Source organism: Gossypium hirsutum, chromosome D08, assembly GCF_007990345.1.
Source record: "Gossypium hirsutum isolate 1008001.06 chromosome D08, Gossypium_hirsutum_v2.1, whole genome shotgun sequence".
Taxonomy (NCBI): Eukaryota; Viridiplantae; Streptophyta; class Magnoliopsida; order Malvales; family Malvaceae; genus Gossypium; species Gossypium hirsutum.
The window spans coordinates 64756454-64775765 of record NC_053444.1 but is presented as its reverse complement, the minus strand read 5'-3'; the positions used below and the strand labels follow the sequence as shown (position 1 = coordinate 64775765).

Below are 19312 nucleotides of genomic sequence, written 5' to 3'. Positions count from 1 at the left end.
TTAGTTGACAAAACTTGAAGGAAATGGTGTGGGCTATCATGAAGCACAATGTAAAAAAATGATTATGATTAAAATGGGTGTTGGCCCCTCTCTTGCCTTAAGTAATTCTGGTGTGCAGGTTGGAGGACAAGAAGAGACTCTCATAATATGCTCTCAACACTGGATTCCTTATAATTAATCATCAAATTTTATGATTATTTTTTTCCAACTTATGTCATTTCTACAATCATAAGTGAATACAGCAAAGTAAATATTTTGGGAGTTTTTGGAGTACAAATTCATCATAAAATACAAGAGAGTGAAAATTAAAATATATTTAAATCTAAATTAAAATAAAATTCGAAATCTAAGAATAATTTATGTTAGCAATAAATGGTTAAATTTTACGGGTTTAAAATAATAAAAGTACTATAGATGTCGTTGTATAAAGAGTCAAAAATTTTTTTTGTCTTTTTTATTTGAAAAATGAGTAAATTATTCATCGTACATTAGATTAAAGAGTAATTTAATTATTTATGTTAAAAAATTTACCTATTTATATTATTAAAAATTATTGTGACTGAACATATAACATAACTATCATACATATATTAAAAATGTTAAAAAATTTACCTATTTATATTATTAAAAATTATTGTGACTGAAAATATAACATAACTATCATACATATATTAAAAGTTGGTGTGAGTGATGAAATAAATTTTTTTTTTTTAATCTTTCAGATGCTTGTATTCTTAAACCTCATAAAGCCAATAGTTTTGAAAATCAAAGTCCAAACTAAAGGAAAAAAAAAGTTGGTTTCCTTCGGTGTGATCTTCTAGTGGCAATCACCAACCACAGTTATTAGGCCCATAAGGAGTATCACTTTTTGAACACGGAGGACATAGTAACCTGTTCTGGTACTGGTAGTGCCGTCGCATTTCTGCTTTCATTTCTAGTTCAGTTCCTGCTTTTCCATTTTGTTTCATTTCCAGATATGGGTAAGCTTTATTCTTCTTTAATTTTCCGTTCAATTGTTAATGGTGGAAGTAATCTTTCTAATTTCCACTCTTCTTCTTCTAACTCTGTTGCTACCCATATCAATGCTTTAAGTAAGAATTCCATGCCTGCAAGGGGAAAGCCAAAACAGTATGATAGTTTGGATAATGTTGATGATGCTTTGTTTTTGTTTAATAAGATGATTCACAAGTACCCAATGCCTTCTGTCGTGGAATTTACCAAATTATTAGGAGCCATTGTTTCGAATGAAACGTTATGCCGTTGCTGTTTCTATGTGTAAGCAGATGGAATTCTTCGGAGTTTCCCCTGATGTTTGTACTCTGAACATCTTGATTAATTGTTTCTGCCACTTAGGTCAAATTGATCGGGCGATTTTCTGTTTTGGGGAAAATGATGAAGTTAGGTGTTAGACCCGATGTTGTAACTTTATTCACTTTGATTAATGGACTTTGTAATCAAAGTAAGATCTGTGAGGCTGTGAGTTTGTTTGATAAAATGATTGGACATGGGTATCGACCTAATTTAATTGTTTACACTACAATACTAAATGGGCTGTGCAAGATGGAAGAAAGAGGTTTTGAGCCCGATATTATAGCATATAATACAGTCATTGACTCTCTTTGTAAAAACGGGTTACTAAATGAGGCTCTCAATCTCTTCTCCGAAGTGAAGGTTAAGGGAATTAGACAAGATATCTTTACTTGCTTAATTCACGCTATGAGTAATTCAGTCCAGAAGGAGACAACAAGGCTTTTGAATGAGATGATGGATAACAATATTTCACTTAATATCTTCACGTATAATACAATGATTGATGCACACTGCAAGGAGGGTATGATTTCGGAAGCTGTAGAAATTGTTGACACAATGAGAAAGCATGGCATTGAGCCTAATGTTATCACGTACAATAGATGTATCGATGCATGTTACAAAGAAGGGATGCTTTCTCAAGCTAAATATATTGTTGACACAATGATAATGCAAGACATTGAGCCTGATGTTGTTACCTATAGTGCGTTAATAGACGGGCATTTCTTGCAAAACCAAATGGGTAAAGCTAAAAGAGTACTCAGTTGAAAAAGGTTGTGCACTTGATATACGTAGTCACAACATCATTATCAACGGATATTGCAAAGCTAAGAGGTTGGATAAAGCAATGGAACTCTTTGATGAAATAACTCAAGATGGGCCAATTCCTGATACAATGACATCCAACACTCTTATGCAAAGTATGTGTCAATTAGGGAGAGTTTCTACTGCATTTGAACTTCTGGTCAAGATGTGTGCTTCAGGACAAGTTTCAAATCTAGTGACATGTAAACTTGAAGAGGCATTGAAACTTTTTCCAGCAATGCGGACAGTAGGTTTGAACCTAATATTGTCCTTTATAATATCTTAATTGATGGCTTGTGCAAAGATAGGAATATTGAAACTGGAAAGGAATTATTTCATGAGCTCTCAGATGTTTATACAAACTCTATATTGATTAATGGGTTTTGTAGAGAGAGACTCCCTGATGAAGCATACTAGTTGTTTAGGAGCATGAGAGATAATGATTGTTTACTTGATAGCTTATGTTATAATATAATGATCCAGGGATTTCTTCGAAACAACTACACCTCGAAAGCAACCCAACTTCTTACAGAAATGGTGAGTAAAGGCTTTTCTGCAAATATATCAACTTCCACCTTATTTCTGGATCTTATCTTACGATCTAATAAATTAATATTGACCTGAAATGTTTTACAGATAGTGTAAAGATTGACACTTGTGAATGTGAATCAATTTGTTCATATCATATTGCCGTGATTTCATTCTTCACTTTTGTGCTTGACTTTTATGGTGGATGGACTTTAGATATTAGAAGTTGCACTGTTAATGTTATTTTAATGTTTTAGTGTATTTGATGTATTATATTTTTTAAATTTATTTTAAATTAATACAGACAGGCTAGATTCGAGTTTTATCGTTTTTATTAAGGTCGGGCTTCGACAAAAATTTAGGTTTATTTTTCAAGCCGGATTAAGCCTATACCTAAACTTTTTACTTGACCCGATCCGGTCATAGATAACTCCAATGAAAACCATTTTGGCACAAGAGGAAATCAAAGAGAACTTAATTCACAAAAGTATGCGTGTGTATTAATTATTCTAAAATTAATTGTACGATGTAAATCTAACATTGATTATTAAAGTGTCAGAATTTTAAATATAAATGTCATACATACATTAAGAGATATTAACAATGATTAGATGAATAATAAAGTACTTAAACAATAGACCTTGATACATATACATGTTGTTAGGGAGATTAATTAGGTTGTACATCGGATTGTCAAGATGATACAAAGTGATTTAGAGGGTATCAACGTATTAACACAAACTCTTTTTAATTTAATCAAAGACCTTAATAATGATAAGGTTAAAGGCTTCTTCGAACTAATCAGTGTAGTTTAGTTCTCTAAATTTTATTTTTATTTACCAAAAAAAAAATAGGCCTATCTATATTTTTAATTGTAATTTTTAAAAAATGTTTTATTGATATTTAATTTTGAAATATAAAAATTCTATAATTAAATTGATAAATTTTAAAAACACACATAAAAGTTACACTTATTATTTCTAATATTTTATTAGAAGCCTTTAGTTAATTGAATGATTATTTTTGGTAATAAGATTAATAGAATGTAAAATTATTTGAAGTTATTAATATGTTACGCTATCTTTGATTTGATTGAAATGTAATTTTTTTTTACTAACGGAATTTAGGATTATCTAAAAACATATTTTATTAAAATATTTTATTTTATGTATTTCTCTACTAAATTAATTTCATCTCCTTTCTCGAATAAATAAACTGAAGTTGCATAGGTGATATAAGTAGCTAAGAAATTTTTATTATTATTAAAACATGATATGTATTACGGTTAAAGGAAAATTGATCTAAATGATAAAAAAGAATGGTAAAATTGTTAATGCAGATAGAATGTAATATGCAAAATGTAATATAACATATTAATGCGTCAGTTGGTTACTAGTGTAATAACGTTATAAAAATGTTTATTTATTATATATGTATTAAAATAGCTAGACATAAAATAAATGATAATTTATATAAATTTAAACTTGAAATTAGAAATAAAAATAAAATTTCTTGTATAGAATAAAACTTTTTCAAAATAAACAAAAAATATTTCTTTGTTAATTTTTCTTAAGTTATAATAAATAAAGTTGAAATTTTAGTTGAAAAATGTAACACCCTAAACCCGACCTAGATGTCTAGACCGAGTTTGGAGAGTTACGTCATCCATACTAAAATTCCTACTACCATAACACAGTCGAATTGAACCATTCATTACATAACATCCATCACAACAATTATTTAAACATATAATCTTCATAAATACCATAACATCATAGAACATCAATCCCTGGTAGTAATGCTTAAAAGGAAAAATAAAAGCTTGACCGAGCTTCCACAACACTGACCCGATTATGATTGGGGACCACCTGAAACCCAATCAATAACAAAGTGAGTTGTGAACTCAGTGCGTAAAAGGAATTTAATTCAATAATATTCGCTCATAAAGAAATTTCAAATTCAGAGATTCGGTTGATATAAGAGTAATTTCGGTCCAGATTCAGAGCAGATGAGTTATATATATGTATATATATACGATTTCAATTCAAATATGGTTCAGATCAGATTCAGATGCAATATTCCTATTTCATCTGCTACACACCATCTTCGGCCATCCCAACACACCACTATGGACATTTAATGCCCACCCAACCCTGCACACCTTTTGAGTGTTCATTGACACTTTCACAGAAACGCAGCTTAGCTGCTAGATTAATATGCGACAAGCATCAGAATCAGAGTAATACTCATTGTGGCGTAGCCACGATTTCAGAACAAACTCCTTCCCCTTTCACAACATCCCAGCACATGCCAATGCAAAACACAAATGCCCGTAACATATGTTCAGTCATTCTAACTCATTATACAATTACGTAAGACAATTCAATAACAGAGTATGTATTATAGTGCACATATAATTATGTTGCTCACTGATCAGTCTCAGTGTATTAGACAGTTCTTATGTAATCAAACTCAATTATTCGTACATTGAGGAAACCAATATCAAGGTTAAGTAACATTCTCGGCCTCAAAAGATAGTTCTCGGGCCCAATAACCTGCCACACGGCCTGGTCACACGCACATGTGACTTGGCCGTGTGGTTTTTAAGCATAAACAGTGAGTTACACAGCTTTGATACACGTCTGTGTCTTTGCCCGTGTGACTCACACGGCCTGAGTACACGCCCATATCCTTGTCCGTGTGGCTTTTATACCACAAATAGTGAATTACACGGCTTAGGCACACACTCATATCCTTGGTTGTGTGGTCCCGTTCCACAAATAGTGAGTTACACGGCCCAAACACACTTCCGTGTCCGTTGCCCGTGTGAACCCTGCACTAGCATGACCACACACGACCTAGACACACGCCCATGTGGCCCCAATTCAGTAAACAGTGAGTTACACGACCGATCACACGGCTTGCCACATGCCCTTGTGGCCCACACGGCCTAGTCACACACCCGTCTGCCTAACCGTGTGTGTAACAACCCGATAGTCACAGGTGTCGAAAAATGTATTTTCGAGACTTCGTTTTTGTAAATTAGACTCTTTAGTTGTGTAGTTAATTAGGTTTTGGTTAGGCGAAATTGCATGAATTAAGAGTAATTAGGTAAAAGGATTAAATTGTATAAAGGGTGAAAGTTGAATTATAGATTAAAAAAAACTAAAAGGACTAAAAAAACAATTATGTCATTGCTCATAAATGAGGCAGCATAAGTATATTATTATAAAATTTTAAAGTTAAAATATATATTATAATATTATAATATTAAAACTTAAATGTTAAGTATATATATTATATATTATATTATAATAAAGAAATAAAGAAAAAGAATTAGAAAGAAACATAAGCAAAAACGAAACAGAAAGGGAAAGAAAGAAAAAAAGAAAAAAAGAAAGAATGAGACGAAGGCTTAGGGTTTTCAATTGTTCAAAGCTCAATTGGTTAGTTACTTTAGTCCCCCTTCTTTTGTAATTTTTATATTTTTAGAATCTTGGTATTAAATACTACCCGACCCATGTCAAAATTTTAGAAATTATTGAATTTTTAAGTGTTGTTTATGTTGAATAATTTTAGTATTAGGGGTTAAATTGATAGATTTTTAAGTTAGAAATGAAAAAGAATTGAGTTGTATAATAAATTGTAAATTTTGAGTAATAGGGACTAAGTTGTGAAAATTTTGAAATTTAGGAATTTAAGTGAAATTAAGGAGTTAAATTTAGTTTAAAGTAGAATTTGTATGAAAATATAAGATTAATTGTGAAGAAATAAAGTTAGTCTCGGTTTAGGGGCTAAATTAGAATTTAGGCAAATATTGAGTAAAAAATGAAATATTAAATATGAGATTGAATTGTGTTGTATTGATAAATTTTAATTGTTTTGATTTCGTAGCTAATGTCGTACCAGAATCCTCGACTAAAAAGGGAAAGATAAAGTCGACGAGGAATAGCTCAAAATTTCTGGTTTGTATTTCTATAATTTGAAGCTAGTTATTAATTGTTGAAATTTTTATTTAATGTATATGGTAAGTGTTGATGTGAGTAATTGATATTTTGATAATTGATTGAATGAATTGAATTGGTAGATAAATATATATTTTGAATGGATTGATTTTTGAATTGAAATAATTATATGTGTAATTAAGTGATTATATGAAAAATTGATATTGGATATTGATTGTTGTTGAATTGTGAAATTTAAACCCTATCAATTGTATCGGGCTGAGTCGGATATAGATGACATGCCGTAGGATTGGAAGAGTTCAGAGATTTCTTTGACTTCGAGTCGATGAGACATTGGGTGTCAATTTATTTCTTCAGATTAATTCGATGAGGCATTGGGCGCCAATTCACTTCGGTTTAGCCGATGAGACACTGGATGTCAATTTATTACTTCAAATTATCCGATGAGGCACTGTGTGCCAAACTGGTGTGTTTGGTTGGATCCGTGTATCCGTCTGAAATCGAGTCATGTTAATAGGGGTAAATGAATAATAAAGTTTTATGATGGATATTGAAATGACATGGTATGAGAAATGGAAGTGAAATAGTGAATTGAAAATAGAATGTGAAATATATTGCAAATATATGGAATATATGAGTTATATACTCATGAAATGATTATGGAATGGATAATGCAATTGTATAATGAAATGTGAAAAGCTATTTACATAGCAAGTATAAGAATTAAAATATTTGTGAAACAAATGAAATATGATATAGTTGTTGTAATGATTAAATATTAATATGTGTTAATATTTCAATCGTATATTTATAATTTTTTTACTTTTAAATATTCAGATTATAGAAATACCACTGAGTTTTTACTTAGCGTATGGTTTTGTTTTCCGTGCGCAGGTTAGATACTTAATTTTGATCGTCGATTCAGCATCCAACAACGGTCCCGAACTTAAACGTGGTGGTGTTTTATCCTTTTGTGTCGGCATGTACCTAGGGTGTCTAAATAATAATTATTTTGTGGTTTGATTGTAAAGTAAATGGACTTATAAGTTTAATATTGGTTGGTTATATATATAATATGTGTTTATGTTTGAGGTCATATTATGACATATTTTAAGTTAATGCTAAAATGAACATGATTTAGGTAAAATAGATTAAATTTGGCATTTTTACAAGTTGGATTTGAATGACGTTCTATTGATATATTTTATTGATATAATTGTGGTACCTATGAGGGTACATTGGTTAGGCACCTAGGATAATTGTTATGACATGTTTTGGATGCGTTTGATTGGTTTTGACTTGAATATTATATGATATGAAATGTTTTGAAATTATGTCTGTTTGATCGGTAATGCTCTGAAACCCTATTCCAGTGACGGATATGGGTTAGGGGTGTTATAGTGTGGCGTCGACAGCCACCATTTCCGTCGATCCGTAACTTGCGAAATTAAAGTTTCCGGTATGCACTTGATTTTGTTTTGACGGGGAAATAACATGGAGACTACCCGGAACCTAATTAATCATTCAACAACCAATTAAACCATCAATTTCAATATTTAGCAAAATCAACCCACCGCTAAGATTATGTTGGAAGATTCGACACAATCCCAACTCAATTCGCACACTCACCTCGCACGAAACAGGAGAAACCAGAGTAACATGTTGGATTAATGTCTCTTGAAATATCCTTGCCTAAACAAAGTAACTAATCGAGTGTTTAATAGAACGTCAAGTAAACGAGCAAAATCCCATTCCGACAGAAAAGTGTTAACACAACGGAAATCGCAAACGAAAGGAAATCACAATGGAACTTACACAATATCGACCATACAGGCAACAAGACTTCCCAATTCACATAAAAATCAATTGCAAAAAGAAGAGAAAATAAAAGAAGGAAGAACAGGAAAACAAAGAACTAAAATTTTAGAAAAAATAAAAAGAACGACAACATTTTCTTAGAATATTTTAAATTAACTAACCCCTTCCGACATTTGCAAAAAAATATTTCCTAATGCGTACGATGAAATTTAAACTCAGAACCAGACAGAATACAAATAGATACTTAACCAATGAACCAACATGCTCATTCTTAACATTGATTTACCCAAAATTGCACTTAACCACCTAACACATGGTTAATAACAAAACTTTTAGTAACGCAACTCGAACTCTAAACCTTAGACCTAGAAGCAGAGCACAGAACCACAGATACAAAAATTTAATTACTTCAAATTCTCACAATTAAACTCTTAAATTTTTGGGGCATTGCAAAAAACATATTAAAGAATTGATGAATTTGATTTGTTAGCTTTTATTATTACATTTGGGGTTTAGTTAGATTTATCAGTCACTCAGTTATAGGTAAGTTTTCATTTTGGCTATTTAACTAAAAAAATTACAATTTGATCAGTAATGTTTTCGAAAATGTTTTTTTTATGATCCTATGGTGAAGTGACTAATAATGCCACTTTTTTAATCGGTATAATAATAATTTTAATTCTAAAATTTTATACTTTATGTCACTTTAACCCTAATTCCATATAAAATAATAAAAATTAAAATTCTTTTTAAAAAGTTAAAAAATTCTGAAAAGTTCTAAAAAAAATAAAAATTAAAAAAAGTATAAAATTTGAAGAATAAAATTGATATTATAACGACTAAAAGAGTTCCATTCAAGCGTATTAATAGTCAAATTATAATTTTTTTAATTAAGTTACTAAAACAAAAATTTATTCAAATTTATCCACATTAATTTCGAAGCCTAAAATGAACCATGTCATCATTATATCATTAAAAGTTAAAAACACTTTCGTTATGTAAAAATTAAATCGCGAAATAAACATATCTAAATTTAAAATGTAAATCCAAAGTTAGTTAAATTAGAGGAATAAATAAATCTAAAATGTGTGGGATGATTTATGTAAATTCAAAATATTGAGTTTTTTTGTTTTGGGCTGATGATGTTGGGGATTTTATGGTACGGCAGAAGGTAAACAGTTGTTCAGTACCTTAGTTATTGCGAACTTTCACAAAGACATGTCTGAAATAACCAGCAACCAAAAAAAGAACAAAAAAAAGAAAAAAAGGAACCCACAGTAGAAGCGAAAAACCGTGAAGTCAAGTAACAGTTCGATCCAACCACTGTTTATTTGGCTTTACGAAACTCTGGGTCGCCCCATATATATCCTTTTTTCTCCGTCTCATACTCTCTATCAAAGCCCTAGCTTCAGGTTCTTTCATTCTTCTTCTTTCTTTGTTTTTTCCCCCTCAATTTATTGGGGGTTTTGGTTTTGTTTTTACATTTGCTTTTTTTTTTTAAGTTATTTCTGGGTTTAAGAGTCTGGGGTTCTCTTTGAAAATTTAACTGATTGATTCTTTGTTTAATGATCTGGGTTTTGTTCTTTTGGCTTGCCAATCTTGTTTATGTTTATGATTTTGGTTCAATTTTTTGAATTCCCAATAAAGGGTTTGTAGTTATTTTTTTGGATTTTTTTTTGGTTGATTGTTTTTGGTGATATTCTTTTTACTGGTTTAGTAGGTGAATTTAGGAACTTTTTTTTTACTGTTTTTTAGGTTGAATTTGGGGATGCTTTACTACTAGTGGATTTTAATTGCAAAGAAGTGGAATGGAGCATCCAAGATCAGGTTCTGGGAATGGTGAGGATAATGTTGGGATACCTGATGATTTGCGATGCAAAAGGTCAGATGGGAAGCAATGGAGGTGTACTGCCATGTCTATGCCAGATAAAACTGTTTGTGAAAAACATTATATCCAGGCTAAAAGGAGGGCTGCCAATTCTGCATTAAGAGCTAGCCTTAAGAAAAAGAGGAAGTTGGGTGGTGATACTGAGATGTATGGGGGAGACACTAAGAGTGATGACTTTGATGTGCGGCCTGTTAGTAGGAAAGTCGATGACTATCCTCCTCCAGTTTCTGGGAAGAAACATAAAGAGAAGGTTTCTAAGAATCAAATTCAGTATTCACCTGAGACACCTCCTATGAGGAATCTCTCGGCACGAAATTCTGCAAAGGTGGAAGATGATTATCAAAGAGATGGCTCACCTTTTGAAGAGAGTTGGAGGTCATACAAGACACCGTCTTTTTCTGCTGCAGATTCATCCAGGAACAGATCACAGAGAAGCAATGATGATGTTGCTATGGCGGCGGTGAGTTAACTTACAACATGGTGGTTCTGGTAGCATTAGTATTGTTTGATCTTAAAGAATATAACATGTATTGTATATACTAGACTTTTAGTAAGGGTGATTCTTCATGAGGGGGAATCTTGCCCATATAAGACATTGTGGCGGTCCTATTGTTGATCGTGATAATAATATCAATTAGAAAAAAATGGAGAGAATAGGTTACCATCTTATTAGGTTTCATAGCAAATGAATGGGTAAAATGAGTTGAAAGTTTATAGTTAATTTATAATCAGACTTTTTATGATTGTTTTCTCCAAGATATTGCTGATTTGCAGGGTTCCTTTCATGCTCTATGATGATTATTTCTCTTTTTTCTTTTTACTATTTTATGTTGCTGATGCAGATATTAATGTGGTGCTTTTCAGGATGACTCCGAAAATTCCTCTGAAGAAGTTTTTGTCGGGCAAACTTGCCATCAATGCCGGCGGAATGATAGAGAGAGAGTTACTTCTTGCCTCAAATGTGAAAAGAGAGGATATTGTGATAGCTGTATCTCCTCATGGTAAGTTGAACGTTTAGTTAAAAATGCCCACATTTCCGTTTTCTAGCAATTATTTATGCTTTGCTTATTAGGTACTCAAATACCCCATTGGAAGAAATTGAGAAGGCTTGTCCTGCATGTCGTGGTTCCTGTAATTGCAAGGCATGCTTACGAGGTGATAACATGATAAAGGTATTTTCCTCCCTTTCAAAGGTTTTGCATGTCTAATTAATAGATTTTTTAACAGTTTAATTGTATAATTTCTTGAGGAATAATTTACTTTTCACCGAGTGCAGGTAAGGATTCGGGAAATACCTGTCCTGGACAAGCTACAGTATCACTACTGTCTTTTATCTTCCGTGCTTCCTGTTATTAAGAAGATCCATCAGGAACAGTGTTCTGAAGTGGAATTGGAAAGAAAACTTCGTAGTAAGATGCTTGTTGATTAAATGGTTTGAACTCAAGTTCCTACTGAGTTTAATGTCCTTATCTAACCATTATTAAATATGTTTTTCAGGAACTGAAATAGACCTTTTTAGGGCAAAGGTGAATGCAGATGAGCAGATGTGCTGGTACCTAATAACATTTACTAGCTATTTTAAAATCATCTCACTTAGTGTGGTTAGTTTAATAGGTTAATTTTCTGTCCGTTTCTGAGGTTTATTAATTAGATTTACAAAAGTATGGTTAACACATTCTCATATTTATTGTATTAAGGACATATAGTTCATGTCTTTTTGCAGCAACTTTTGTAGGATACCAATTGTTGATTATCATCGGCATTGTCCAAATTGCTCATATGATCTGTGTCTCCGTTGCTGTCAAGATCTTCGGGGTGCATCTTCTGTCGGTGTTGAAGATATAGGAAATGAGACTGGTGAGAGAACTCCAGACAAAGAAACTTCTATGGGACAAGTATCCAAATTGAAACTGAATTTCTTGGATAAGTTCTCTGGCTGGAAAGCCAACAGTGATGGCAGTATTCCATGTCCTCCAAAGGAGTATGGTGGTTGCGGTCATCACTCATTAAACCTAAATCGTATTTTTAAGATGAATTGGGTTGCAAAACTGGTTAAGAATGTAGAGGAAATGGTTAGTGGCTGTAAGGTTTATGATGTTGAAAGTTCGGAGAAGACTGAATTGAATGATCCCAGACTTTGTCAGTTTGCTGACAGAGAAGGTAGTGATGATAATCTTTTGTACTGCCCTTCATCTCATGATATTAAAGCAGAAGGGATTGCTGATTTTAGAAATCATTGGAGCAAGGTTGAACCTGTGATTGTTAAAGAGGTATTTGATAGCTCATCCATTTCAAGTTGGGATCCCATGGCTATTTGGAGAGGAATTCAGGAGACGGCTGATGAGAAAATAAAAGATGAGACCAGAATGGTGAAGGCCATAGATTGCTTAGACTGGTCAGAGGTAGGCTCTATGCTCCTGCTTATATGTGCGTGATCTTCATATCTCTGTAATTTAATTGATATTATGTGTCACTCTCTTACAGATGCATGTTGGGTTTGATATGATGTCAGGTTGATATTGAACTTGATCAATTCATTAAAGGATACACAGTGGGGCGGACACATGAAAATGGACCGCCAGAAATGTTGAAGTTGAAAGATTGGCCTTCTCCCGGTGCTTCGGAAGAGTTTTTGATGTTCCAGAGACCTGAGTTCATCAGTAAACTTCCCTTACTTGAGTACATTCATTCCAGGTTGGGTCTCCTAAATGTTGCTGCAAAATTGCCCCATTATTCTTTGCAAAATGATGCTGGACCTAAGATTTATTTATCTTATGGGACCTATGAAGAACTTGATAGAGGGAATTCGGTAACCAATCTCCATTTCAAAATGCGAGATATGGTAAGTTGCATTTCCCCTCTCCTTGACTAATCAAGGAAATTCATTTTTGATTAATTATTACAAGGACGCTATGAAACTGAAGTCTTCTATGTTTATATTACTTTATGTCTTGATCTCTGTATCTTATACTGGAATCTAATGCTTGAATAAGATTTAGGCTTCCATTCAGTGCATTGTGTTTTGCAATTTTTAGTCTATTATACATGCGAGGTCAAGGCCTCGTTTTGTCTTATACTAGCTCAAACCTTTTAATATGAAAGGGACACTGAATTAAGTCACGAACAAAATCAGTATAACCATCAAGGCTTTCTTGTAATGATTAAAAGTAAATATGAATCTTTGTGGTGAAGCGTATGAATTGAAAGCTGAGTTGTTTTCCAGGTGTATCTGTTGGTGCATACATGTGAAGTAAAGGTAAATGGTCAGAGGACAAAAAAGGACATACTCAAATCCAATGGGGAATCTGAGGTAAATGAGTCCTTGAGGGATTATGAAACAAGGTCAGATGAGAAAAGATTGCCTGATTTATCTATTGATGGACCTGATATGGATGACGAATCTGAGAGCACGTCTGATGTACATGAGGATCAAGAAACTGAAACTACCATGATTGCAGAGAAATCTGCGGATTTTGAACAGTTAAATGGGGATAGCAGGGACGTGATAGGAAATCCTAAAGCGGGAGCCTGTTGGGATGTCTTTCGTCGACAGGATGTTCCGAAGTTAACTGAGTATTTGCAAAAGCATTGGAGGGATTTCAGGAAGCCTGAAAGTGCAGTAAGTGATTCTGTAAGTTTATGCTCTTGGTTGTGGAATATACTTTTTAACACATTGTGTAAAAGTGAATGTTGATGATTTTCTATTTTCATTATTAGGTGATGCGTCCTCTGTATGACGAAGTGGTGTACTTGAATGAGCATCATAAGAGAAAATTAAGGCAAGAATTTGGTAAGATAAGATAAACAACCTGTGTATAAAAAGTTTACAAACTGATTTTATAGTAGATGAAATTGGATTTTGGGTCAAAACAAATTCTCCTGGAAAATCTTATTCTAATTTTTAATCCAGTAAAAAGTTCAATATTTTCCTTTTATTGCTATAATAGAATCATTAATATAGTAGATGATCAAGTGTTGATTGTTGTTCATTTCGTTTACAGGAGTGGTGCCATGGTCATTTGAACAGAATTTGGGGCAAGCTGTCTTTCTCCCTGCTGGTTGCCCTTTCCAAGTGAGGAATCTCCAGGTAGGTCTCTCTGATAAATAACCTTCCATGTTTCGATAAGTTCTGTAATTTTATTGCAAATCCTGCTGAGAAGGTGATGTTTGATGTCATTGAGTATGTCCTATATGATAATCTTTTACCTTGTTCAATAAATGATGTTCGTCAGCGTGGAAATTAGTAACTTATTTCCTTCTTGTTGAACTTTCAGTCCAATGTTCAGTTAGGGCTTGACTTCTTATTTCCAGAAAGTGTGGGGGAGGCTGTAAGATTGGCTGAAGATATCCGCTGTCTTCCAAATGACCATGACGGAAAACTTCAAATTTTGGAGGTCAGGCTAATAAAATTATCCCGAAAAGTGTTCAGTGCTTTCTTTATCATGTGTTTGTCAAGTTCCTAGACTCTTTTTAAATCATGAGTCATGTAAGACTTTTTTGTCCCAGTGAGTTTACCAACTTTACCATCATGTTCAATCAGGTGGGGAAGATCTCGTTATATGCAGCTAGTTCGGCCATTAAAGAGGTCCAGAAATTGGTGCTGGATCCGAAGTAAGTAAAATTTTAACTTATCTTGGTCTTTATGTTAACATTTCATTTTGTTCATTTTGATAATTTAGATGCAAGTGCATGTTCAGTTAGGAATTCGGTCTTGCGAAAGTATAGGCCATTCTAGAGCTTACCCTCCCTAAAACTGCTTCTCCTACCCATTACTTTTTCATTTTCCCTTCGAAGTTGCTTTTTCTCTTCTGCTGAATCCGTTCTTTCTAATCCCTGCCCCTGTTGCAGATTGGGTGCTGAGCTTGGATTCGAAGATCCTAATTTAACCTCAGCAGTATCGGAGAATCTGGAGGTTGTGAAGCGAAGTCAAATAACTTGTGCCTGAATTTCTGTATAGTAATTGTAGGTTTGTTATGGAAACCATAGTTTCTCCATGAGCCATTGTGGGTTCCTGAAGGAATTTTAGTGTATAAATGTATTTATATGTAACCTTCTTAATGCATTTGATACTTGATGATTCAAAACATCCTATTCTTGACAATATAATCATGTTTGAGAAGGAACATTGGCAACTTCCACTATATGGTTTAAATGTATCAGTTTATATTCATACAACCTATTCACTACGAAAATATCCATAGCTATCTGAAAACATTGATGAACCACCACCAGCATCCACCTTGAACCTCAGAGCCTTCATGATTGCTAGTGATGCGTCGAGTGCAGCTGACTTTGTGACAATGGATGCAAGTTGCCGCAACTTGTGTAGCTATGTTCGGCACAGTTGAAAAAGTGGATGCTGACCAAAACTCTGATGTAGAACCATGATTATGAGCACCATAAGTTTAAGATACAACTGGCCATTCTATTCGTCGACTCGACTCCCTCCAATCCCTTCTTGCTAAAACAACACGACTAGTATCTATACGAATCGTTTTCAGCGTAACTGCATTTTTAAGCAAATAAGCAACAACCTCAGCTTCTGCTTCATCCCAATCACGGAAGCCAATTATTTCCATATCTCCTGCACTTCACTACTCTTAATCTTCTTCTTCATCTCATCATCACTATGACGAACCTGTGCCAATTATTAGTATATTTTTCAACAATCAATTCATGCAAATTAGTTAAAAGGAACCCCAGTTCGAATTTGTGCATGAATGGGGATACCTCTATCATCGAAGCAATGTTTGGGGAAATGCAAGAAGCTTCAATTTAGGGATGAAGCCAAAAAAAAAAATAGGAGAGGTCGAAATTAAATTGTAATTTCATCATATTAGCTAAAACATATTATTAAAAAAAGTAATTATTTTAAAATCTCGTAAATATTTAACTAAGTGGATTAGATGACTATTATAAAGAATAGATATTCGGATTTAATATAAAGAAGGCATAACGTTAATGTTTATGATTTTTTAAATTTATAATTATATTTTTTTATAATTTTTAAATTATTTATTAACGTGACAAATAAGATAAATAGTATCATGCCAGCATAAAGTTTATATGAATTGTCATATAGGTTGTCAAACCAGTAATGTTAAAAAATAAATATTTTAGTTAGCATTTCTGTTAAAGAAAAACAATTTGACTCTTTTTTAAAATATTAATAATCAAATTTAATTAAAAAATAAATATAAAATATAAATGTTGAGTACTAGATTTATCAATATACCTGAGATTTGAATTTATTAAACTTTGGACATGTGGTTGTATAAGGTATTTAGGTAGTAATTCATTACTCCCAAGTTACCTTGTTATTAGAGCTATGTAGGCTGTTACCAGTAATTAAAAACGAAGAGAAAAAATAAAAAATAAAAAGAAATACTGATTTTAAGTTGGATTTGGATCTAATTGTTTATAATTAAACAATGGCGACATGTTTGGGTAATCACTATAATTGGTGGGCCTCATTAAATTGGGTGAAGTTGGAGTTAGGAGTGTAAATGGACAAAATATTCGATAAACTGTTCGTGAATCGTTCGTATAACATTCGTTTATGTTCATTTATTAAGCTAAATAAATGAGTATGAATAAAATTTTTATGTTTGTTTATTAAATGAATGAACACGAATAGAGGTGTGTTCGGTACGTTTATTAAACGGACAAGCTTGTTTATTAACTCGTATATGATTCGTTTATTTATTAATGATATTTTTTATAAAAATTCCATTAGTATATATTAATAAAATTATCTTAAAACTCGTTTATTGTTCTATTTGTATATATTAATAAAATTATCTTGGTTTGTATTTTTTTCATTTATAATATGATTATTAATATTTATATTTGACTATTTTATATCTAAACAATACATGTGTGTATGTATTTATTGTTTGTTTGTTTATTATTTATTAACATTGTTCGTGAACATGTTCGATTAAGTTAAATGAACATGTTCGTGAACATTAAACAAACGAACATGAAAACACATAATTTTAAATAAACGAACATGAACAAAAATCTGAAATTCTTAACAAATACAAATTGAATACAAACAAGCTTAAAAATAAATAAACGAACATGAACAGAGATTTGTTCATTCAAGCTCGGTTTATTTACAGCCCTAAATTTGGAGCACCCACTTACACTTTTCAATTTTTAGGGAAAGGATGAAAATTGAAATAATTACATAGGTAATTTCACCTAAATATAATTTAAAAAATTATTTTTATAAAAATTATATTATAAACATGAATGTGTATGAGTGTTTAGGATGATTATAGCAAAAAAATAATATAATCTTAAAAAATTATATTATAAAAATAATTTATGTATTTTATAAAGTTATAGCAAAAAAATTATATTATTTAAATCTTAAAAAAAAGTTCTAAATAATGACAAAAAAATTATTATAAAAAGCAACTTACCTGCTATAGAAATGTTATAATATATCTATTTATAAAAAGTTATGGCAAAATATGGATATAACTTATTTATGTGTCAATGCTATATATAATAAAAATAATTTATTTATTTATAAAAAATGCTATAGGTTTTTTTTATCATAATTTATTTATAAAAAATAATTTTTGACAAAAAAATTATATTATTTATAAAAAAGTGTTATGAAAGTTATGGGCAATTTATACAATTTTTTTATAAAGGTTTTATATATTTTTTACTTATTTTTCGAATTAAGTTTATATGATTAAAGCTACAAAATATTTGGATTGTTAACTCAAATATTATAAGGTTGATGCATGCAAATATAAAAGGTTTTCTTGCACTATATTGTGGGATATGATATCATTTGTGAGAATGATACCAAACACAAGCACCATAGATAGTTCACAAATTTTTTAATATGAGACATTCAAGGCTTCGAAATATGGTTGAAGTGACATATGTTGTTCCAAAATATGTTTCTCATGTTAACACTACCACCTTAATAAAGCATAACAAAACAATGTTGGATTTTACTAACATGTTGCATATTTCATACCTTTAAATATAGGTGGAATTGAGATTATCCATACTCCATAGAGTACATGTAAGAAGGAGATTTTGATAATCTTAATTATGCATATTCAAATTCGTATGGTGATGATGAACTCAGTCAAAGATCAACAAATGATTATAAAGAGTATATGTTAAATATTAAAAAGGAAATAACCAACAAATATGCAACAGAATAATTAGATAAAATTACATATGAGGTTTATTTTTCTAGCTATTTTTATTATTAATCGTGCTATCAGCTACTTTTTTAGAATAACATAATGCATATGATGATTCAATTTTAATTATTGTTACTTGTTTAGAAATAATTTTTATCATACTAATAACTTTTATAGTAATTAATATATTTTTAAAAATATAAATAATATAACTATGTAATTACAATTTGTACTGGCAAACATGATATAGGGAATTACGATATAATTACACTATATCAACCAAACACATCTAGAAAATTACAACGCTTTCATTCAATTACTTTGTGCTATCCAAACAAACCCTTAATGAAAATTAAATACAAATATGATTTGTGTTTGGTACCAAGAAGTTTAAATATTTTCCATATGCATTGTTCATTTATATTTATATTCAAAATTTCACATAATTGTTCTAGAGAAGATAAAAGAAAAAAAAATTAATGTTGGGAGTTGCGCATGCTAAATTGCTAACTGTATAAGATTTGTTATAATTTCCCAATCATTGAGATTAATCATTAAGTGAAGGAAAACAAAGTGAATAAGAATAATGGGTTGAATCTCACAAAAATAAAAATGAAAAAAGAAGAATGGGTTGAATTCAACAAACAAACTACTACACCTATGATTTCATCCATGAAAATGATGGAATGACTCTCTTGAGATCAGCTGTATGCATGTACTAATTGTGGAGATGCCTCATTAAATTGCTTGAATTTAACAAAAATGTTCAATGTCTTGATGTTTAGCAATATCATTGTGGTTCTTAAATATTAGTCCATGGC

The 19312-nt window shown here is 31.5% G+C and overlaps 2 protein-coding genes across 3 annotated transcripts; both read left to right on the top strand.

The window, feature by feature from the left end:
* The first annotated feature begins 976 nt into the window (after window positions 1-976).
* On the top strand, window positions 977-2076 carry LOC107899098 (putative pentatricopeptide repeat-containing protein At1g12700, mitochondrial). Its single transcript, XM_041100075.1, has 3 exons — window positions 977-1147; window positions 1230-1310; window positions 1354-2076. Exons 1-3 carry the CDS (start codon window positions 977-979, stop codon window positions 2074-2076), a joined length of 975 nt encoding a protein of 324 aa, XP_040956009.1.
* Window positions 2077-9539: 7463 nt separating this feature from the next.
* LOC107899094 (lysine-specific demethylase JMJ25) lies at window positions 9540-15430 on the top strand. Of its 2 annotated transcripts, none has more exons than XM_016824707.2 (14): window positions 9540-9835; window positions 10179-10771; window positions 11176-11312; window positions 11384-11483; window positions 11588-11720; window positions 11809-11863; window positions 12035-12713; window positions 12824-13153; window positions 13535-13930; window positions 14029-14101; window positions 14313-14398; window positions 14586-14705; window positions 14852-14922; window positions 15160-15430. In XM_016824707.2, exons 2-14 carry the CDS (start codon window positions 10232-10234, stop codon window positions 15254-15256), a joined length of 2817 nt encoding a protein of 938 aa, XP_016680196.1. In that variant the 5' UTR covers window positions 9540-9835; window positions 10179-10231; the 3' UTR covers window positions 15257-15430. The 2 variants fall into 2 exon arrangements, with proteins under 2 accessions (XP_016680196.1, XP_016680195.1); XM_016824706.2 differs by having other exon boundaries at window positions 13535-13942.
* Window positions 15431-19312: the final 3882 nt, after the last annotated feature.

Bases quoted from the DNA above. Each gene is read 5' to 3' on its own strand.
- LOC107899098 (XM_041100075.1), top strand. From the start codon at position 977: ATGGGTAAGCTTTATTCTTCTTTAATTTTCCGTTCAATTGTTAATGGT. The intron at 1,148-1,229 runs GTTGATGATGCT...CCAAATTATTAG, and splicing joins AGTATGATAGTTTGGATAAT to GAGCCATTGTTTCGAATGAA. The intron at 1,311-1,353 runs GTTTGTACTCTG...TCTGCCACTTAG, and splicing joins TCTTCGGAGTTTCCCCTGAT to GTCAAATTGATCGGGCGATT.
- LOC107899094 (XM_016824706.2), top strand. From the start codon at position 10,232: ATGGAGCATCCAAGATCAGGTTCTGGGAATGGTGAGGATAATGTTGGG. The intron at 11,864-12,034 runs GTACCTAATAAC...GTCTTTTTGCAG, and splicing joins GCAGATGAGCAGATGTGCTG to CAACTTTTGTAGGATACCAA. The intron at 13,154-13,534 runs GTAAGTTGCATT...GTTGTTTTCCAG, and splicing joins ATTTCAAAATGCGAGATATG to GTGTATCTGTTGGTGCATAC.